The sequence below is a fragment of the Giraffa tippelskirchi genome, chromosome 6 (assembly GCF_054371585.1).
Source record: "Giraffa tippelskirchi isolate mGirTip1 chromosome 6, T2T-mGirTip1v1.2.pri, whole genome shotgun sequence".
Lineage (NCBI taxonomy): Eukaryota > Metazoa > Chordata > Mammalia > Artiodactyla > Giraffidae > Giraffa > Giraffa tippelskirchi.
Genome location: NC_137280.1, coordinates 130,120,571 through 130,143,386, shown reverse-complemented (window position 1 = coordinate 130,143,386; position 22,816 = coordinate 130,120,571). Strand labels below are relative to the sequence as shown.

At 41.0% G+C, this 22,816-nt stretch overlaps 2 protein-coding genes across 3 annotated transcripts in view; both read left to right on the top strand.

Moving 5' to 3' along the window:
• The first annotated feature begins 366 nt into the window (after window positions 1–366).
• On the top strand, window positions 367–20,856 carry PLAC8L1 (PLAC8 like 1). The gene is made up of 4 exons (XM_081504995.1): window positions 367–598; window positions 7,380–7,516; window positions 19,206–19,342; window positions 20,597–20,856. The coding sequence occupies exons 1-4, from the start codon at window positions 474–476 to the stop codon at window positions 20,735–20,737; spliced, it is 540 nt and encodes a 179-aa protein (XP_081361121.1). The 5' UTR covers window positions 367–473; the 3' UTR covers window positions 20,738–20,856.
• A 736-nt stretch (window positions 20,857–21,592) lies between these two features.
• GRXCR2 (glutaredoxin and cysteine rich domain containing 2) overlaps window positions 21,593–22,816 on the top strand; it is a 221,772-nt gene continuing 220,548 nt past the window's right edge. For both annotated transcript variants that reach the window (XM_081504987.1, XM_081504989.1), the window contains exon 1: window positions 21,593–21,685. The gene's annotated coding sequence lies outside the window, so the exon portion shown is untranslated. The remainder of the gene's footprint in view (window positions 21,686–22,816) is intronic.

Here is a 22,816-nt window from a genome sequence, read left to right as displayed (position 1 = left end):
CGTTCTCAGGTTCTGGGACTCATGTCTTCTTGTTGAATTGGACCAACAGCCTTGGGGATAATGAGAGGCCCCTCCCTATCACTTCTCAGCTTACAAGGCATGGCTGAAATCTGTAGACTCTGAGTCCCCTAAGGAAAGGTCAAGTGATGCTTAGCTAGATAAATGTTTGCTAGAGTTACCTCTTAAAGAGATTTTTCCACCAAAGAGAAGTTTTCTTTTTATTTAACTTACACTATATCTTCAGCAGTATCTCCTTTCATGTTAATAAGATGGCCTTGCCCACAGTTAGGTGTACCTGTCTTTAAAGAAATAAGGTGTCTGTCAGTTACACTGCTATGACCTCAGGTTCCAGAATATCAAGGCAACATTCTTATTAGGCGTTTCATTTTGGATTGAACCTAAGTTTAGAATCAGTCAGCTTATTGTTGAAGGGAAAAAGCATATCTCCAGTGACAAGAAAATACCTATTAACTATGGATTGGTTTGGAAATTACTTCTGTAAGTTTCCTGAGGATGTTTCCTTTCTCAACACACATGCACCTCTGTTGCTTTCACTCATATCATCTGAAGATGGACAACATTTTATCTCCAACTTGAGGTAGGAAGTAGGGTGATTTTACCCCCAGCTTTCGCTCTTTGGTTGGAATATCAAATCAATCTCTTCTCATAAGGAGCCAGGAAAAAGAAAACTGGGCTCAGGAAGAAAGTAGCTGCTATCATTTCCCATGTGTACTTGAAAAGGAGGCAATTGACTAGTTCTTCCTGGCCTTGCTTGGCTGGTGAAAAGAGAAGAGCTGACTTGGATGAAAGAGTGTCTGTATATTTCTTAACTTAAAATGATGAACCCTGATTAAGTGAAACTTTATTTCTGGTGGCTGCCAGCATTTTCCACCCTTTTGAAATCAAAACTCAAGAGTCTTGACTTCATTTAAGAGTTTGAAATAATGAAGGAGGCCTCAGTGGAAGGCAGAATAAATTCTTAGGGCTGCAAGTCTCAGTAAGGAAGATGGTGACATGAACCGCCACCCCCCCCACCCCCACCAATGCCCCCAGTCAAAGCACCAGATATGTGGGGACATACAGTGAGGAGTGTGTTTAGCTGCCCAAAGAGGTGAAGGTTAGACTGAGGGTGAAATGGGGAAAGGCTGTGTATGTAATCCAGCTCTCAGCACTCACTTACTAGGAGCTGATAACGAGAATGACTGGAGTCAGCCTCCTGCCTTCCACCAGTTGAAGCCCCTCTCTGCTTCTTTCCCTTTTGGTGACCAACCCTCTTGGTCTGCCTGGGACTGTCCATCCTGGGAAAACCCTTAGGCCAGGGCAAACTGGAATGATTAGTCCTCCTGATTGAATTTTGAGGTATTTGGGTAGCACATGTGACCACTGAGAAACTGCCCCAGGTCCGCTTCCTCTGTTACTAGTTTCTCAGAAAACAGTACATACATGCAAGATCCTTAATTTAAATAACAGTAGCTGCTATCTACTATGTGCCAAGTACCTCGTGTTTAATCCTCAGCACAGCTATGTAAGTAGGATATTTTAAATCCAGTTTTATGCAAGAGGAGACCAGAGCTAAGGGCTGGGGCAGTTTGTGTTTTCCAAGGTCAAACAACTAGGATGCAGCTGAACCACATTTGACTTTAGTGTGTCTAAATCTAAGCTCTGTCCCCTTTGCACTAGTTGAAGAAGTTGCTGGATTTGATGCCAAATGGTTAGCTACTCAGGTTGAGAAACTCTATGACCATCAGCTTTACCCACTGCTTCCAAACTCATTCCTCTTAATGGTAGTATAAGATTCTCCCTATAGAATATAGAGTAATATACAGAGCTAAAAGCTATGCATGCGTGTGTGCTTAGTCATGTCCAATTCTTTGCAAACCTTTGGACCGTGGCCCTCCAGGCTCCTCAGTCCATGGGATTCTCCAGGCAAGAATATTGGAGGGGATTGCCACGCCCTCCTCCAGAGGATCTTCCTGACCCAGGATCTGAACCCATGTCTCCTGTGTCTTTTGCATTGGCTGGCGAGTTATTTACCTGCTCAGCCATTGTGTGTGTGTGTGCTCAGTCGCATCCAACTCTTTGTGATCCTGTGGACCATAGCCCATCAGGCTCTTCTGTCCCTGGGACTCTCCAGGCAAGAATACTGGAGTGGGTTGTCATGTCCACCTCTAGAGGATCTTCACTACCCAGGGATCTAACTCTTGTCTCCTGTGTCTCTTCCATTGGCAGGTGGGTTCTTTCCCGCTAGCACCACCTAGGAAGCCCCCACTTAGCCACTGGGGAAGCCCAAAATCTGTGCAGTTCAGTTCAGTTCAGTCGCTCAGTTATGTCTGACTCTTTGTGACCCCATGGACTGCAGCATCCTAGGCCTCTCTGTCTATCGCCAACTCCCAGAGTTTACTCAAACTCATGTCCATTGAGTCGGTGATGCCATCCAACCACCTTATCCTCTGTTATCCCCTTCTCCTCCCGCTTTCAGTCTTTCCCAGCATCAGGGTCTTTTCAGATGAGTCAGTTCTTTGCATCAGGTGGCCAAAGTATTGGAGTTTCAGCTTCAGCATCAGTCTTTCCAATGAATATTCAGGATTGATTTCCTTTAGGATGGACTGGTTGAATCTCCTTGTGGTCCAAGGGACTCAAGAGTCTTCTCCAACACCACAGTTCAAAAGCATCAATTCTTCAGCACTCAGCTTTCTTTATCGTCCAACTCTCACATCCATACATGACTACTGGAAAAACCATAGCTTTGACTAGACAGACCTTTGTTGGCAAAGTAATGTCTCTGCTTTTTAATATGCTATCTAGGTTGGTCATAACTTTTCTTCCAAGGAGTAAGCGTCTTTTTATTTCATGACTACAGTCACCATCTGCAGTGATTTTGGAGCCCCCCAAAATAAAGTCTGTCACTGTTTCCACTGTTTCCCCATCTATTTGCCTTGAATTGATGGGACTAGATGCCATGATGTTAGTTTTCTAAATGTTGAGTCTTAAGCCAACTTTTCCCCAAAATTTCTGGAGGAAGATACAATAACTAGTTTGATACCTGTAGCAGCCTCTGAACAACTATCCAATTTTTAAAGGAACTATGAAGTAACTGGCACATAGCAGATGCTCAGGTAAGGGTAGCTATGCTTCTTATTTTAATTTTGACATCTGAGCTATTATCTTAAACTGAAATGTCTTAGCTAATGCATGTCAATTCAAACATAAAAATTGCCAAAGATTCAGAATATCCAAGGAAGGAAAATAATACAGTTCTTGAGTTCAAAATTAAGCAAACACATACACACAAAAACCAACTTTTTTTTCCCCCACCAAGGAAAAGCTGTCTCAGTTATTTGATTTGGAATAGAGGAGAGACTTCCTTGCTGTAATGAGGTGTTACACATATAATGCTGAGGTAGAAGCAGAAAATTCTCTTCTAGGGCTCCAAGCTATAAGTACATTTCTGGAGAAAATCTAATCTAGGGGCTCAGCTCTAAGAAATTCCTTTACTAAAATCATTGGAAACTCTTAGTGTAATAATGGAAGTCCGAACTTGTAGGGATCACATTAAGAGGTAAATGCACTGGGTAGTGTGGAGGCATGTGAGAAGCTTTTAGGCTACTCTCAATAAAAACTTGATGTTTTTATGTAATCAGTTCACACCTGAGAGTTGTGCCTTTACTAGAGGATGAAACAGTTATGGTCACATAATTTATAGCTATATTTGAGGAGGACTCATATAACAGATATAACTTGATGAAGGTGAAAGAGGAGAGTGAAAAGGCTGGTTTATAACTCAACATTCAAAAAACAGATCATGGCATCCAGTCCCATCACTTTAGGGCAAATAGAAGGGGAAAAAGTAGAAGCAGTGATAGATTTTCTTTTCTTCAGCTCCAGAATCACTGTGGACAGTGACTGCAGCCATGAAATTAAAAGACGCTTACTCCTCTGGAAGTAAAGTTATGACAAACCTAGACAGCATATTAAAAAGCAGAAACATTACTTTGCCAACAAAGGTCTATATAGTCAAAACTATGGTTTTTCCAGTAGTCATGTACAGATGCGAGAGTTGGACCATAAAGAAGGCTGAAGGCTAAAGAATTGATGTTTTTGAACTGTGGTGTTGGAGAAGACTCTTGAGAGTCCCTTGGACTGCAAGGAGATCAAACCAGTCAATCCGAAAGGAAATCAACCCTAAATATTCATTGGAAGGACTGATGCTGAAGCTGAAGCTGCAATGCTTTGGCCACCTGATGTGAAAAGCCAACTCATTGGAAAAGACCCTGACGCTGAGAAAGACTGAAGGCAGGAGGAGAAGGGGATGACAGGGTGAGATGGTTAGATGGCATCACTGACTCAGTGGACATGAAATTTAAGCAAACTCTGGGAGATAGTGAAGGACAGGGAAACCTGGCGTGCTGTAGTCCATGGGGTCGCAAAGAGTTGGACACGACTGAGCAACTGAACAATAATAACAATATATAACAGAAGAGATACATGAATTCATTTTTATCCAATTCAACAAATGTTGTGCACCCACTAGGTTTCAAGGAATGTGCTAGAGCCTGAGGATACAGGGAGAAAGCACAGGTGCCCCCTGACCTCAGGGAGTTCACATGGAAGCAGAGGAGATAAGATACATATAGAGGTAGTTTTTCTAAGACCAATCTGAAATCTTCATACGGCCTTAGTCTGCTCAGACTCTCATAACAAAATATCACAGACTGAGTAGCTTACAGAGCAGATACTTTTCACAAGTGCTGGAGGCTGGAAGTCTAAAATCAGGGTGCCAGCATGGTTGTGTCCCGGTGAAGACTCTGCCTGGTTTGCAGCCTTCTCATTGTGTCTTTACATGGCCTTTCCTCTCTTATAAGCCAGTAGTCCTAATGGACCAGGACCCCACCTCTATTCCTCATTTAACCTTTATTGTCTCAAAGCCCTGTCTCAAAATGTGGTCACATTGGAGGCTAGCTAGGTCTTCAACATATGAATTTGGGGGGATATAATTGAGTCTATAACAATAGGCCCTAACCCCCATCATAACAAATATATTAAAATGCACCCATACCAAATGTTATACCCATTATTATTATTTTTTCTGTATAGTAAGTGAAAGAATTTTTATGATTCTGCTTTTGAAATTATTGGGCTCTGTGTAATTTATGATTGGCTGCTACTGCTTAGCAGTCATTCATTCTTGGAATTTTTTTTTTTTTTTTTACAAAATTAGAAAATCATCAATTGTTTTCAAATGTAATGAAATACTATGTCTGAATTACAAGTTTGACCTTAATGAGATAGATACGATACTAGATTTTTATGTTTAATTGAGCATTAAATAATTTCTACTTTGTAGTTTTTATATTTTGTAGCCAATATATTTTTTCCAAGTCTCAAACACTTCTGTAGGCTCTTGTAAAGCTTGCTAGGCCCTATGCCTTGTCTATAATGTCAAATGGACGAAAGGGTGGGGATGTCTCTTAGCTCTGCTTCACACTCCTAGGTAGGTCACTCTTTCTTTGCTCTTCCAAACTCTGGTGCGTCATTCCCAGCTGATGTGTCTCACTGGTACTATAGCCTGGCTGTGTTCCAAGCACCCTTGTCCCTTCCACCCTACCTCATAGTCTGTTTTCCTTGCCATCTCTGTTACATTGACATCACCATCTACCTGGTAGGAGACTCAGAAGCCATTGCAGTGATCATCAGTCTCCCAAGTCCACCCGTCTCAGGTTTCAAGCTGTTATCAGGATGACTACATGGAAATTGCCTGGAAACTTTGAATACCGATTTCTATGTCTCATCCCTGGAGTCCTGTGTAGTGTCTTGGGGTCTTGGGGCTTGGGTATAATGGGGCTTGGGAATTTTTTTTTTTAACAAGCTAATGTGCTATCAGGTTTGAGAAGGTGTGGACTTGGGCAGTATTGGTGAAATGAAAAAAGAGATGTGGATCTTCATAACAAGAACAATGCTCCCTATATTATGATAACGTGAAGTCCCATTGGCTTTAATGTTCCAAATCAGAGGTTCTCAAAGGACTCCCCAGCTGTTTCCAAAATGCCCCTAGGGTGTTGCCTTAAGGATGTTCAGGAGCATTCTCTCCTGGCCTCTAGTCTTTGTGTTCCAGGTGCAGAACTTTGGTGACTTTTACTATAACAACTGGAATAGGAAATGGCAACCCACTCCAGTATTCTTGCCTGGGAAACCCCATGAACAGAGGAGGCTGGCAGGCTATAGTCTGTGGAGTCACAAAGAGTCAGCCATGAGTTAGCGACTGAGCATGCACACCCTGTAACAACAGCTATTACAGGAAGAAATTCTGCTGTCTCTTTATTTTCCTCAAGTATGAGGCAGGCTCTTTATTTCTTCATAGCACATCAGAGACTAAGCGCAAACTCATAATGAAGCTTGCTAAAAGAGCAGAGCAAAACGGAATGACTCCTATTATGTACAGGTTCAGAGGCATTTTCAGCCCCTCCACCCTACTCTTGACCCACACCTTCCAAGGCCAGACAACAGCTTATCCTTCACTCTAGTTCTCAATCCAGATATATCCCTATGGTAAGAGTTCAGGCAAAATTTTCAGTCCAAGAAAGACAAGGAAATTTTTTCTCACCTCGCTGGTGAAGCCTGTCCCCTGGGCCTGGTTTTTTATTTCAGGATGATTGAGCAGAATAGCTGTGCCCTTCAGGGAAAATCAAGCCAAAGTTGTACTTTGTGGCTGCGCTAAGACAATCACACACACAGTAGTTTGGTATTGAGATATCTTTTGAAGTCCAGATTATTCACTTAAATGATACCGTCTGTTCAACTCCAATAGCCTCATCCAGATTTAGATGTATGTACACTTAGTCTAATTCTTCGTTTTTTCAATAAAGGATCAAAATCCTTGCAGTATGGCCTTACTCATGGTCACCTTGTTACACATGCTCTGGGCACAGTAAATGAATTATGTGTCCTTCAGTTGATGTAATAACTGTATATGGTAGTTTTTTCTTCTTAAATTTGAACAAGCAGCAGAGAGGTTAAGCAACTTAACCAAGGTCAAGCTTCCACGAAGGGGCACACTGAGGTTTGAACTGAGGCCCCTTGGTTCCAAATCTGTTCATACTATTATGAAACACAGAGAAATGCTGAGGTAGTAGACTGAATACTGAGTTTGAGTAACGGGACTTGGAATAATAATGCTATTAATTAAAATGGGGCAAAAAATCAGAAGAGGTGGTGTGATGGAGGAGGAGGGAGGGAGATGGCAAGGTCAGCTTGGGCTATGGAACGAGAGCCACTGGGCATCATGGGGTCCTTGTCTCTTTATCAGTCTGTCCTGGCTTGATGATTATCTTTCTGAATCATCTTCTTTGTTTCCAAGTTAATCACCATCCTTGACTCTCCAGGAGCTGTGCACCAGCCCAGGCTGTGGTGAAGCAGCCTCTCCGGGGAGCCAGTGGCAGGATAGCACTCACAGCCATTGTCCAGACTGGTGGAGACTGGAGCACCGGCCTCTTCAGTGTCTGCAGAGATAGGAGAATCTGTATGTTTTTTTTTCTTCTTTTAAGTTCTTTACTATTTTCTTTCCTGAGACACCAGTGGGTAGAAAAACTACGTCAGGTGCAAGGACAGAAATTAAATGGTTTCAGACTAATTGGACTAATATTCTAGTGACTCAAATATACTCCTTGGCAGGAAGAATTTTGCTTTCAGTGATGTGGATGTTTTGAAAAAGTAAGTGGTGACTTAAAAGATTTTTTAAATGACAAAATCCACTGTAAACAAAGATGCACAAAATGGGCTCCCTTGTCTGCAGCTGATGGAGCATAAATTATTACAGGTTTCTTGGTGAATGGCTAGTAATACCTGTGAAAACGACCTCAAGTGTGATGTAGCCTTTGACCTAGTAATTACATTTTTAGGCATTTAGTCTAAGGAAACAAATCATGTGCAAGGTTTTAGCAGCATCATTAAAATTGGCAGCACTGGTTATTGTACCAACAATCTCAAACAAACTAAGTATTCAGTGGGGACTTCCATACCATGAATTATTATACAGCCATGAAAAGTCATATTGTAGAATGAAACTTACTGAGATGGAAAAATGTTGGGATACATTTTTAAGTTAAAGAATCAGATTGTAAAACCATACACATTAGACATTATTTGGGGGAGGATATTTAGGGAAATATCTGGAAGGATACAAATACAAATGCTTACAGCAGTGGTCTCTAGATGGTATGCTAATGAATAATTTTTCTTTTCACATATTTCTAGTATTTCTGTGAGGAAAGTGTATTACTCTTATAACAGTAGACCAGTCATAAAAAGAAGCTCCCTTTGTTGACTGAAATTTTTTCAGATGCCGGTTTAGCTGTGAAGAAGTACCAGCAATACTGTCCTCTACTGCATGATTTTCCCCTGGGTTAAAGTTCAAAGCACATGGATTCTATTTTTACCTTAGGACATTCTGACTGGTCTCTGGTACCACCTGTCGGTATCCTTTTCCAGGACCTGATGCTCTTGCCCTAAGGAGTAACTTGGTCACAGAATCTTCTCTTTTTTGGTAGGGGGTGGTTTCCTTTCTGATGGATGAGGGCTAGTCTCTTAAGTTCAATAGACTTTAATATTTTCAAAGAATATGGCTTCCCACCCTGTAGAGGCTCTGACAAGATCTGAATTTGTCCTAAAGCTTCACAGGATGGATCAACCAGAGAGTTCTGAGCCATTATCCAATCCATCGCTTATTCAGCTGGGTTTTGCTGAGTCAAAAGCTCTAAACCATTTTTGGTGTTCTGATCATCCAAGCCTGAGCCTTCACTGTTTGCCTGGGCCTCACAGACAGTAGACCTCCCAGCGCTAAACCATACCTTCTATCGCTGTCCCTTTGACCATCTGACCCAGACCCCAGCAGATTTCTTCCTGCAACTGCTACCCATGTGAACTCCTGACCAGACAATTATGGCAGCTGCTCTCTGATTCTCTCAGGATTCTTCCTGGTTCTTATCCACACTCTCTGACTTTGGTTGTTACCCAGTATTGTAGTACAGAGAAGGCAGAATAACCATAGGGAGATATGAAGACCTTACCCCAATTTGGAAACTGGACGATTTTCCTTTCACAGCTTGTAGCTGGTGATTGGGAGTTGGGGTATCAATGCATTTCCAAGTAGAGCAAAGCTTGAAATATAATGTAGTGGTTAGGAGAACACATTTGTGTTGGGTATAGTCCTCGCCTTGAATCTTAACTCTGCCTCTTCCTGGCAATTTGACCTTGAACAAATTCTCAGAGTCTTCATTTTTCCACCTGTAAAATGAGGGTAAATAAAGGTGCCCACCTTAAAGACTGTTAAGGTTAAAGCAGATAATGCATAGAACCCACTCAAGAACACTGGTCTGGAACATTACTGGATCAGAGTCTTTTTTGGTTGCCTAGTATATTGGGTTAAACACTGTCCCCTCAAAATTCCTATCCACCTATAGGCTCTGAATGTGGCCTTATTTAGAAACAGTCTTGCATTGTTGCGGAGAAGGCAACGGCACCCCACTCCAGTACTCTTGCCTGGAAAATCCCATGGACGGAGGAGCCTGGTAGGCTGCAGTCCATGGGGTCGCTAAGAGTCGGACACAACTGAGCGACTTCACTTTCACTTTTCACTTTCATGCATTGGAGAAGGAAATGGCAACCCACTCCAGTGTTCTTGTCTGGAGAATCCCAGGGACGGCTGAGCCTGGTGGGCTCTATGGGGTCGCACAGAGTCAGACACGACTGAAGGGACTTAGCAGCAGCAGCTTGCATTGTTGTCAAGTTAAAAAGAGATCATGCTAGATTAGGGTGGGCTCTAATCCAATGACTGGTATTCTTAAGGAAATTTGGACACACACACAGCAAAGATTGCCATGTGAAGAGAGGCACAGATTAAATAATGCATCTATAAGCCAGAGACGGTCAAGGATCGCCAGCAACCACCAAAAGTTTGGAGACAAGCATGGAAAAGACTTTCCCCTAGAGCTTCCAGAGGACCGATTCTGCCAACACATTGACTTCAGACTTCTAGCCTCCAGAATTCTCCAGTGAGAGAATACTTTCTATTGTTTTGAGACATCCACTCTGTGGTATTTTGTTATGGCAGCCCTAGGAAATTAATAGCAAAGCAAACATTGAAGTTCATTAGGCAGCTATGGGGCAGTTCACAAAATCAGGAAATAAATGAAAACCTGCACTTAGGTGGGACAAGATGCATTATGAGATAGTTGACAAACTGGTCAACTCCAAACGTTTTAATCCTTATGCTTTCCTGTCTGAGAATTACTCTGTCAGCAATGGAGCCCAATTTGCCTAGCCTAAGTCATGCCTGCTGCTTGACCAGCCCAGGGCATTTTGAGTGACAGTTCTCCCACTACAGCTGGCAATAGTGAAGGGGTATTTTCTTAAATTCACTACTGGGGTGTGTTACCATGAACACCCCCCACCCCAATGCAATAATACACAGTAATGGCTTTAGTAGATCTCCGGTATTAATATTGTTATTATAAATTTTTATCTTCCAGCGTGTTGAGAGCAAAAAGTAGAATCAGGAGACTTAGACTAGCTGCGGCCTAATTCTAAGAATACTTTAAAAAGTTGATCAAAGAAAGGACCATTCACCACCCCCTCTGCCTTAAACACTTTCACTGCTGAGCTCTGCGCCCCACCCCCAACAGTGTTCCGGAGACTCGGCACACTGGGTCTTCTGGGTCCCTGCTTGTCCATTTGAGAGGCTGTTCTAGGGGCCAGGGAGGAAGGAAGGACATGTGAAGAATACAGTATTCTTTACAATTGGACGTGACCTGCACAGGAGAGGCCATGGATATTATAGTACCAGGTGATTGCGAATGGTCTGTGTCCTAACTGATCTTCCCTGGATGGGCCTCTGCTTTGTGACTGCTCATAGTGTCTCTAAGCTCCTTGTCTCATGGAAAGTTTGAAGGCAGTATGACTTTATACACTGGTTGTCTGCACCACAGTTCCCAGGACGCAGCTGGAACACTAGTGCCATGAGTGGTGGGTTTTTTTCCTTCTTTGTTTAAAAGGTCTACTTCAACCACAAAGTTTTATTTCAAGCAAACCACTGTGACAGTAGTTGTGGCAAACTTGGAAACAAAAGGGAGATCTTCTTTCCATGACTTTGTTTCACATCAGGTTCCCATCCTGGGAACTGTTTTTTGCATTAAATGTTGAGAATGACTGCTACAATTTGTCATCCATTAAGCAAAGGGTACATTATGAACAGTGATGATTTCCATTTATTTTTGACATTTTGATTCTTCATTTAATTGCGATTCTATTTTTTAAACTGCCTCCCTCTTCCCACCTCAGCTCTTTCATCTGAATTCACACTGCACAGGGATTAGAAATAGGTGCTTCTATGTCCTTTGAAAATGTGGCTTCTGAAAGCTCGGATGAGAAGATGAAGCCAAGATGAAATAAGTGGCTGTGAAATGGCTTCATGGGTGAAAGGCTGGCCGTTCCAGCTGGGGATGTTTGTGATGTTGTCTCAGAGGAGGTTGATGTGGAAGGTGTAATCAACCTGGGTTTATAATTCAGCCAATATTTACCTATGTATAGTCACGTGATAGGTGTTACAGACATAATAGTAAATAAGACAGAGATGGTTTCTGAGAGGAGATAGGCAATAAGCAAATAGACAAAATAATTGCAGTGGTGCTAAGTGCCATGCAGGAAATAAACAGGGTGTTTTGAAAGGAAATTATAGGGGGTAAGTAAAGGATGGCATCTCTGGGGAACTGACTTAAGCTGATTCCTGAAAGATGGGAAACAGCCAACCACTAAGACCACCTTCCCTGTGAGGGCACCACAAGTGTCAGGCAGCAAAGAGCTTTGTGTGGATGAGGACTCATCAGATGCCCAAGGTGGGGAGGGGGAAGGAGGCTAGGAATTTCTCTTTGGTTTTCTGGAAGAGAAAGAGGCATGAAAAGGCCCCAGCCTGGGAGTCACATCCCTGAACTGTATTTTGGGTACACTGTATACCATCTGCAAGCAGTGACAACTGGTTGTGCTCACTGGTCTTGCCCAGCAGAGATCTGACAAACAAGAGGCACTTATGAATATTTCCTGAACGACAGATACATCAATGAATGTATTCTCACTTGCTTCCTTCTTTCCTGCACTTCACTGAAACAATCATACAAACAGAGTCAGAAGGGCTACTGAGGTCACCTGGTCTGGGCCCTCACCAGCTTGTCTAAGTTCCCCCTACAAGGACCTGACAGCCTTGGCTTTCTGAACATTTCTGGGGAGGAGGGCCCCTCTCCCTTGGAGCCAGCTCAGTGATTAAAAAAATGATTTTGAATAGATTACCAGGCACATGGTACAAAATTCAAAAGTAGCTATCCCTTTAGTATATGAAGAGCAGGAAGTCCATTCCTGTTCTCCCGTGCTGCCCAGTTCTCCCCAGAGCCCATCACTGTTACCTGAGCCCCAATGTAGTCTGTAAAGATATAAACCGTTTTAATGAAGATAGATTAATTTTTTTACTGGAAAAGTATCATATGATCATGGGAATAAAGAAAAATATAAAAGGCTATAAAAGAAGAAAGCAGTAATATTTCAGTATCTATCCTTCCAGATTTTTTCTGTATATGTGGTATATATAATTGATGCAAATAATGGAATTATAAACACACAATTCTGCATCTTTATTTTGTTTTAATTTAACAATATAGGTGATCAGGCCATATCAGCTCTTCTGGAGCTATTATTTTAAATGGCTGCATAGATTCCATTGTATGAATGTACCATAATTCATTTATCCACAAATTCTTATTAGCAGACCTTTTTTGTGATTTCCAGATGTTTTGCTATTCAAATCAGTGCTCTGTGAGTATACTCGTATAGGTGCCATTTGGTACGTGTGTCCATTGATATGCTGGGTAATTGCTGAGGAGTAAACCTGCTGGTCAGATAGCATGTCCCATTTTACATCTCAACCAATGTTGCCAAACAGCTCTCCATTTAGAAGTTGTACTAATTTACACTCCCACCCACCTCAATGTATAAGCAGGCTCTATTCCTTTTTTAAGCATCTTTTTTGTTAGGTACTTTTTGTAATAACTGGTTTGAAATGTGCCTCGCTGCAGTTTCCACCCACCTTTCCTGCTTCTGCTCCCTGGGGCTCCGCATGGTTCTATGTGGCTCCTTTTTATCTTGACTCCCCCTGTGAGTTAGAAGGATGAATAGTGAGCCACATTCCATGCTTGAGGGTGGAGTTCATGTCAGAGAACAGGCCAGGAATATTTAGGCTCTGGGAGCTGACATAACCACCAGGCCTTTGAGTGTAAGAGGAAGAGGCTGAATTTATGGCTTGGATCTTTCTTGACCCTGAGTTCCTTTAAAAAAAAAAAATTACATATACATATCTCTATGTATGTATGGAAATATATATGTGTGTGTGTATATATATATACACACATGTACTTGCATATAAAAATAACACATGAATATGCTTATTTTATTAAAAAATGGAACATTACAAAAAACAGAATCATATCACTCTTTTTCATTAAATCAATTTGGAGGGTTTTCTTTCAGATCTTTTTCTCTATATTTACGTATGCATCTGTTAGTAATATATACTACTGCTTTGTAGCTCTTTAAACAAAGCATAAATGGTATTATGCTATAATATTATTATGTAGTTTGATTTTTTAACTCAAAATATATCTTAGAGATTTATCCATGTTGTTACTTAATTTATCTTTCACTGCATTCTTAATCATTCCCTAGTATGATTTACACCATCATGGTTTATTTACGCTTTCGTCTATCAATGTACACTTATTTTAAACTTTAAGTCACAAATAATGCAGCACTGGATATCCTTGTACCTGCCTTTTTGTGTGCATGTGTAAGCATTACTCTTATACATGGAATTATTGGATTCCAGAGTATTTAAAAATTTTACTTGATTCAGTCAAGTTACTTTTGAAAGTGACTGTGCCAATTTCCACTCCCATCTGTGTGGGGAGTACCTATTTCTCTACGCTGTCCCACAACATTTGATATTAAAAAATTAAGAAAAATTCGGCATTCTTGTTGGTAATAAATGGTTTCTGATTGTCAATATGCAGTTCCCTGATTACTAATGATGTTGAACAACTTTTCATGTTTGTTATTGGCCATTTGTGTTTCTTGTTTAGTGAATTACCTATTCGTGTCTTATGTTTGTTTTCTTCTTTTGTTTAATCCTTTATATATTGATTTGTAGGATTTCTCTGTATATTCTGGATACTAAACCTTGGTCTGTGATATGGGTAGCAGAAACTCCTCCAAGAGTCTCCTTCAGACAAAGGATCCCATCATCCTGCCCTGAGCAAGGATCTTTCATTTCATAAAGAAGCTGCATAATTTCAGCCAGTCCCACAGAAATAAATACCAAGTGTTGGTAGTGAGGGCACTGTCTTGGAATACACAACTCCACGGTTGTTTACTAGATAAATACATAAAATGTGAGGACATATGGCATATGTATTATGTGTAGTAGTTGAGACTTTGGAGTCAGACTTATTTGAGTTCAAACGTGGCCTCTGAGCGTTCCTAATAAATGTATGAACTTGGGCAAATAGCTTAAATCCTCTGGGCTTTAGATTGCTCATCTGTAAAATGGGCCTAGTAAGAGTAAATTTTATAGGATTATTGTGAGAATTAAGTGAGTTAATACATGCAAAGTACTTTTAGCAGGGCTTGACACATGGTAAAATCTGTATAATTACCAGCTATTATGTAATAAAACTTTGGCTTTTATAATGCTTTGTTTTTATTATATCTGGCTTCTGTCCCAAGGTAATTGAATTTTGGTTGTGTTTCCTCAATATGTATTACTGCCTCATAATGAACACTAAGATAGCGTGGCTATACAATGGGAAGGCTTAAAAATAATATTAACAGCATGTGTTATTTAAAAAGACATGTGAGTCATAAAAATAAGGTACAATAATTCCAGTGCACAAACAACATCTTTACAGAAGGGTTATGAAGGATGGTGGGCATTTCTTTGTCAGTTAAAGTGGTATGGTGCAGGCAATTGTGTAAACACAATTTATTACTCACTTAGCTTGCCAGCTTTATAATTATGCAACTTTGATTAATTTTTTATTTGCAGAGATACACACTGCTGTATTTTGTAATTCATGCATAAAATGAGTTTTGGTTGACTTCTATGTACCATGATTTCAAAGTTCCCTAAATCAGGACTGCATACCATATTACCACTCTGAACTCATGGTAAGTTCATGGGCCACTTGCTATCCTCTGACCTGTTCATACCAGTTGTCACTGCTGTTTGGGGCCTGCTGATCTCGCTAGGAGTAATGATTTTTTAAAATGTGGGATGAAACAGCCTAGACTTTATCAAGGCTGAATTTAGTGTTTGCTTTGGGCCGAGTGATGACTGCAATAGTCTGGCGATTATCTCAAGATTCCTGATGAAAGAGAGGAAATAGACCTTCTGTTCCTGGAAGGTAGGCTGCTCCTCGTCCTCCTCCCACTCCAGCCTCATGCCCTTCGTGCACATGTGCTCCCTCACCCCTTACATGAAATGGAAGAAGTCCAGAATCCAGGCTCATCCCCTGGAGGTTCTGAGATAAAACAGCAGTCCTAGGTTTCTGCTTCTTTGTCACTGAAACTGGGAGTGGGACTCTGTACTCCTGACTGTTGAAGAGGAAGGGAGGGATGAGGAGTCAGAGACTCGTCTTTGACAGGGTATTCTTTTTTTTTTTTTTAATTTATTTAATTGGAGGCTAATTACTTTACAATATTGTAGTGGTTCTTGCCATACATTGACATGAATCAGCCATGGGTGTACATGTGTTCCCCATCCTGAACCCCCCTCCCACCTCCCTCCCCATCCCATCCCTCTGGGTCATCCCAGTGCACTAGCCCTGAGCACCCTGTCTCATGCATCAAACCTGGACTGGCGATCTGTTTCACATATGATAATATACATGTTTCAATGCTATTCTCTCAGGTCATCCCACCCTCGCCTTCTCCCACAGAGTCCAGAAGACTGTTCTATACATCTGTGTCTCTTTTGCTGTTTCACATATAGGGTTATCGTTACCATTTTTTCTAAATTCCCTATATATGCGTTAGTATACTGTATTGGTGTTTTTCTTTCTGACTTACTTCACTCTGTATAATAGGCTCCAGTTTCATCCACCTCATTAGAACTGATACAAATGTGTTCTTTTTAATGGCTGAGTAATATTCCATTGTGTATATGTACCACCGCTTTCTTATCCATTTGTCTGCTGATGGACATCTAGGTTGCTTCCATGTCCTGGCTATTATAAACAGTGCTGCGATGAACATTGGGGTACATGTGTCTCTTTTAATTCTGGTTTCCTCGGTGTGTATGCCCAGCAGTGGGATTGCTGAGTCATATGGCAGTTCTATTTCCAGTTTTTTAAGGAATCTCCGCACTGTTCTCCATAGCGGCTGTACTAGTTTGCATTCCCACCAACAGTGTAAGAGGGTTCCCTTTTCTCCACATCCTCTCCAGCATTTATTGCTTGTCGATTTTTGGATAGCAGCCATTCTGACTGGAGTGAAATGGTACCTCGTGGTTTTGATTTGCATTTCTCTGATAATGAGTGATGTTGAGCATCTTTTCATGTGTTTGTTAGCCATCTGTATGTCTTCTTTGGAGAAATGTCTGTTGAGTTCTTTGGCCCATTTTTTGATTGCGTTGTTTTTTTTTCTGGAATTGAGCTGCAGGAGTTGCTTGTATATTTTTGAGATTAGTTCTTTGTCAGTTGCTTTGTTTGCTACTATTTTCTCCCATTCTGAAGGCTGTCTTTTCACCTTGCTTATAGTTTCCTTTGTTGTGCAAAAGCTTTTAAGTTTAATTAGGTCCCATTTGTTTATTTTTGCTTTTACTCCCATGACTCTGGGAGGTGGGTCATAGAGGATTCTGCTGTGATTTATGTCCGAGAGTGTTTTGCCTATGTTTTCCTCTAGGAGTTTATTTATAGTTTCTGGTCTTATGTTTAGATCTTTAATCCATTTTGAGTTTATTTTTGTGTATGGTGTTAAAAAGGATTCTAGTTTCATTCTTTTACAAGTGGTTGACCAGTTTTCCCAGCACACTTGTTAAAGAGATTGTCTTTTCTCCATTGTATATTCTTGCCTCCTTTGTCAAAGATAAGGTGTCCATAGGTACGTGGATTTATCTCTGGGCTTTCTATTTTGTTCCATTGATCTATATTTCTGTCTTTGTGCCAGTACCATACTGTCTTGATGACTGTAGCTTTGTAGTATAGCCTGAAGTCAGGCAGGTTGATTCCTCCAGTTCCATTCTTCTTTCTCAAGATTGCTTTGGCTATTTGAGGTTTTTTGTATTTCCATACAAATTGTGAAATTATTTGTTCTAGTTCTGTGAAAAATACCGTTGGTAGCTTGATAGAGATTGCATTGAATCTATAGATTACTTTGGGTAGTATACTCATTTTCACTATATTGATTCTTCTAACATGCTAGTGACATGGTATGTGAGCCTTTGTGTCTGTTGCACTAGAAGGCTATGAACACTACCATGTCACACTCATTAAAATGAATGAAATAAAAAAAGACTGATGATAGCAAATGTTGGTGAGGCTGTGGAACAACAAACTCTCATACGTTGCTGGTGGGAATGTAAAGTGGCACAAATACTTTGAAGAACTCTTTGTGAATTTCTGGTAAAATTACATTTACATCTACCCCATGACCTAGCAATTCCACCTCCAGGAATCCACCCAAGTGAAATGGAAATGTCTGTCCACATAAATACTTGTGTATGAATGTTCAAAGTACTTAACCATAATAGCAAAAAATGGAATTATCAGTTGGAGAATGGATAAATGATTTATAGAACATTTATACATTGGAATTATTACTCAACAATAAAAAGAACAAAGTACAGATGCCTATAACAACATAGATGAATCTCAAGAAACATGAGGTTGAACAAAAGACAGTTACAAAAGTAAACATGATCCATTTATATGAAGTTCGCAAAGAGGTAAAACCCCTTAATGGGAATAGAAATCAGAATAGTGATCATGTCTGGAGTGGGGTGGGAGGACCGGGAAGGGGCACAAGGGAGCTCTCTGGGGTGAGGGCGTGTTCTGCACGTTTGGGTACTTCGGTGAATGTGATTGTCACAACTCATCCAACTCACGTTTATGGTCTGTGGATTTTCTTGTTTATAAATTATGCCTCAATTACATATTTATTGAATACATTTTTAAAAGTTATGGTTAATTTTTTTTTTTTGCTCTTTCACAGTTCAGATTACTTATATTCATCAAGGTTGTCATCTTTTGCAATGATGTTAACATCTTAATCATTTACCAGGGGTTTATAACCTGCGGTCCAATGATAGCTTTCAATGGATCCTTGAACCCTGTGAAACTGAATGCACAGTTTTGCATTTCTGTGTGCATGTATTTTTCTCTTCCCTTAAAAGTTCATAGCTATCACCGTATGCTCAAAAGGGTCCATGACCCCAAAATGTATTTACAGCAGAACCTCTGTGTTAATGGTTCATGCAGGATGTGTAGGGAATGGTATCAGTAAGTTAAAGATGAGTGAATGAACAACTGATCAACTGTTTCCAGTACATGTTTGAGGAACCAAGCCTCTACTAGTTTACAGATTAAAACTGGCAGGTGTCAGTGGCTCCATGAAACTGCAAACATTAGAGAAACCTTCAGGCCTGAGAAATAGAATAAAGTCCTGATAAGAATAGCAGGCAGAATCAGTGTATCATAAAAGAGCTTTCAATCACATATATAAAAAAGATGCCTGCTATTCAAAAGTATTATAACTGTGTCTATTTTAAATATTGAAATTAGATAGATGAATGTAATAGAAGCAACACATGTTTCAACTATGAAAATTATTTAATGCTTTTCTCTTGACAGTAAAAACAATTATTGTAGTGAACATTAACAGAATTGTAGCAGGTTCAGCTTTGCCAGTGTTTAACAAAAGAAGACAATTTTGATGTGGCTCAGTTATGGCAATTTTCATACACTGAGTTTTGAGAATTGGTTATTCATCCTCAATCCCTGATTGTAGGGAGACAAAGCAGCATTAAATTGATGGCATAGGGTTGTAAATGCTCTTTGAGATGTGAAGTGGCTCCAAGCACCTCTGAGAATCCTAACTTGCTTTTATGTGATTATTGACAGGTTTCTGTGGTCTCTTTTGGCCCATATGTCTTGAGTGTGACATCGCCAGGCATTATGGAGAGTGTTTTTGTTGGCCATTGTTACCTGGGTCCACCTTTGCACTGAGAATTGGCACCAGAGAGAGACATAAAATACGGGTAAGTGTGTTTGGATGTATATGTATATGAGAACCTGGATGGATGCCTTTCAGACCTGTGATTATTTTTATAAATGAGGTGTGGGTGCACCATACATAGTGGAAGGCTTTGGGAAAGGAAAGGGAAGAAATTTCTGATTTCACTTGTTACTAGGATGTATATTAAACCAAAATGCCACATTTTGAAGGGTATTTCCAAGGGAGACCTATTATAATTAGATTGTTGGCCAATGAGCCACTTCTGTTTCTCTCTTATTACATCAAGAGAAGACAATTGTTGTTGTTTAGTCGCCCAGTTGTGTCCGACTCTTTGCGACCCTATGGACTGCAGCACGCCAGGCCTCCCTGATCCTCACCATCTCCCAAAGTTTGCCCAATTTCATGTCCATTGCATCGGTGATGCCATCCAGCCATCTCATCCTCTGTCATCTCTTCCTCCTGCCCTCAATCTTTCCATTGATGATAGGTAGACATGCACCAAATTTGAAGGATAAACTTGGGATAATCTCACTTAAAATGTAGACTCTCTGGCAGACACAGAGTTCACTTAGGGGATTCCCTGAGGACACTTCAAAGAATCAGACAATTTCTAGCGTGGTTGAGACTGAGGTACAAGGAGAGACTGAGGACAGACAAGTCATACCTACTCAGATGTGGACAGATAAAAAGGCATCTTTTTATCTATTCTTATGAAATGATCCCTAAGATGTATATTTAGCGAAAGAATATATACACATGTGTAAAATGTAATGTGTACATATCTATATATATCTGTATGCCTAGACTTAGAATTTATCTGGAAGTCTATATAAGAACTGCCCACAATGGTTGTCTCCTGACAGGTAACTGGGTGGCCAGGGGGATTTACTTTTTACTTCCTCTCCCTTCTTACTGTGGGAATTTTGGATCATGTACACTTATTACTCCAAATAAGTAAATAAAATCATTAATTAAAAATATTAAATTCTAAGAGAAAAAAGAGATGTTGACAGAGAATTTTCTGTCAGTGAGACAGTGTTTTTCAAGTATGAAGCCCTAAGGGCTGGTCTCTGAATTGCAAGGATTGATTAGCAGTCGAGGTGCTTGGCACCTGAGTAACCCCGGTGGAATTGTGTCCATGGGCAATGACTTCAGGGTGGTGGTGGATCCTGGGAGCAGTGGATGGGGTGGGCCTTGAGGTAATATTGTGGAGGTCCCCAGATAGCAGAACTGAGCCTGTGTGATGGCACCAGAACAGAGGTGGTTTCTTCCCTAGGGCACCCTGTGTGAGGACTGGCTGGCAGTGTACTGTTGCTGGCCTTGCTCCATCTGCCAGGTGGCCCGGGAACTCAAGGTGAGGAACTCCCAACTCTATGAAATCTATACGGCCCCTTCGACCAAAGAAACTTTTATTTGACAGAGCAAGAAAACTCCTCCTTCCTCACTTCCCCACACCCTCCTCTTAAATCCCTCTTGGTGGGGAGATTGTTCTTAAGTTTTCACTGAAGTAGTATGAAAATAAATGGTTTCCCATTACTGTGTTTACTGTTGTCCTTTCTTCACACATACCCCCTGATGAAGACACTTATTTGTCTGAAGTTGCTGTCCCAGCTCGGCCATGTTAGGCAGGTTAGAGAGGTAAGCTTTGTGCCCTCCACACTGTGCCTGGAGTTTGGAAGGTTGAATTTTTCCCTCTATCTTCCCCTTTCACAAAGGATGTCTGGGAAGCTGGAATAATTGTTATATGGCTTTCTTATGCTAAGCCTCTTTTCCCAAAGTATCGATGATGGGGCAGAAGATGGTTAATTAAATTTTTATGTTTTATTTTCTCATTTTTAAATTTTTATTGGAGTATGGTTGATTTACAATGCTGTGTTAGTTTCAGGTGTACAGCAAAGTGAATCACATAGGACCTGGGCTGGGCCCTAAACACCACTGTAATACAGGAGCATTGCCCTTCCTTTGTCCTGACTCCTTCAGTCCTGACTGCATAAAGGAGAGAGCCTCAGCTTGTTGCTGACTTTGAACAACTCTCCAGCACTTGTAAATCTTTAGCCCCAGACTCAAAGCCTTAGGTGGGCAGCTGTTGAATTGTGCCCCTCCCCCAACCCCTTCCTACCAAAGATATGTGTAAGTCCTAACTCCTGGTATATGTGAATGTGCCCTCATTTGGAAATAGTCTTGTAAATGTAATTAAGATGAGTCATTAGGGTGGGCCCTAACCCAATATGGCTATTGTCCTTACAAGAAGAGGAGACGAGACACAAAGGAAGAGACACACAGAGAGAAGACAGCTGTGTGAAGATGGAGACAGAGACTGGAGTGATGCTACCACAAACCAAGGAGTGCCTGAGGGTATCTGAAGGTAGGAGTTGTTGTTCAGTCGCTAAGTTGTGTCCAACTCTTTGCCACCCCATGGACTGCAGCATGCCAGGCTTCCCTGTCTTTTCCGATTAGTCAGCTCTTCACATCAGGTGGCCAAAGTATTGGAGCTTCAGCTTTAGCATCAGCTGGGAGAGACAAAGGAATATCTTCTCCTAGAGGTTTCAGAGGGAGCACTGCCCAGCCAATATCTTGATTTTGGACTTCCAGCTTCCAGAACTGTGAGGGGATAAATTTACGTTGTTCTAAGCCATCCAGTTTGTGGTTCTTTGTTACAGCAGCCGTAGGAAACTAATTCACCCACCATCTACCACGTGAATAGAATACTCTTGTTTTTGTTAGCGTGGCAGCATAGAGCAGTGCTGAGGACCCTGGGGTCTGAAGCTGAACTGCCTCCTTCATTTACTAATTGTGTGCTGCTGCGGCTGCTGCTGCTAAGTCGCTTCAGTGTCCGACTCTGTGCGACCCCATAGACGGCAGCCCACCAGGCTTCGCTGTCCCCGGGATTCTCCAGGCAAGAACACTGGAGTGGGTTGCCATTTCCTTCTCCAGTGCATGAAAGTGAAAAGTTAAAGTGAAGTCGCTCAGTTGTGTCCGACTCTTAGCGACCCCATGGACTGCAGCCTACCAGGCTCCTCCATCCATGGGATTTTCCAGGCAAGAGTACTGGAGTGGGGTGCCATTGCCTTCTCCACTACAGGCAAATTCGGGAATCTGTCAGTACCTCAGTGTCTTCCTCTGTAAAATGACAGTACTGACTTCACAGGGTTGTGAGGATTTTAACAAATCAAGACACTTAGCTCAATGTTCAGAAAGGAGCAAGGACTTGGTAAATATTAGCTACTATTACTATTTACTATTACCATATATTCATAGTAAATGATATACTTTTCCATTTACAGTTGGGATATACAGTTTTCTTTTAAGTTTTAGATTAAAATTAAGTTAATTAGAAGAAGAACATTAAGTAAATGATAATATATATGGTTGGTGGATAGGGCAAATATTATGAAGGTGGTAAAACATGAATTGAGTGCTTGTATGTGCCAGGCACTGTTCAAAGCACTCTACATATTTTAAGACATTTTAATCCTTAATATTCCTCAGGAAAGTG

What these genes read in the sequence shown, in the direction of transcription:
- PLAC8L1 (XM_081504995.1), top strand. Translation starts at nt 474, where the DNA reads ATGGATTGGTTTGGAAATTACTTCTGTAAGTTTCCTGAGGATGTTTCC. An exon ending in CATTTTATCTCCAACTTGAG is followed by an intron (nt 599 to 7,379) that starts GTAGGAAGTAGG and finishes TTGACTCTCCAG; the next exon opens with GAGCTGTGCACCAGCCCAGG. An exon ending in GAGAGAGACATAAAATACGG is followed by an intron (nt 19,343 to 20,596) that starts GTAAGTGTGTTT and finishes TTTCTTCCCTAG; the next exon opens with GGCACCCTGTGTGAGGACTG.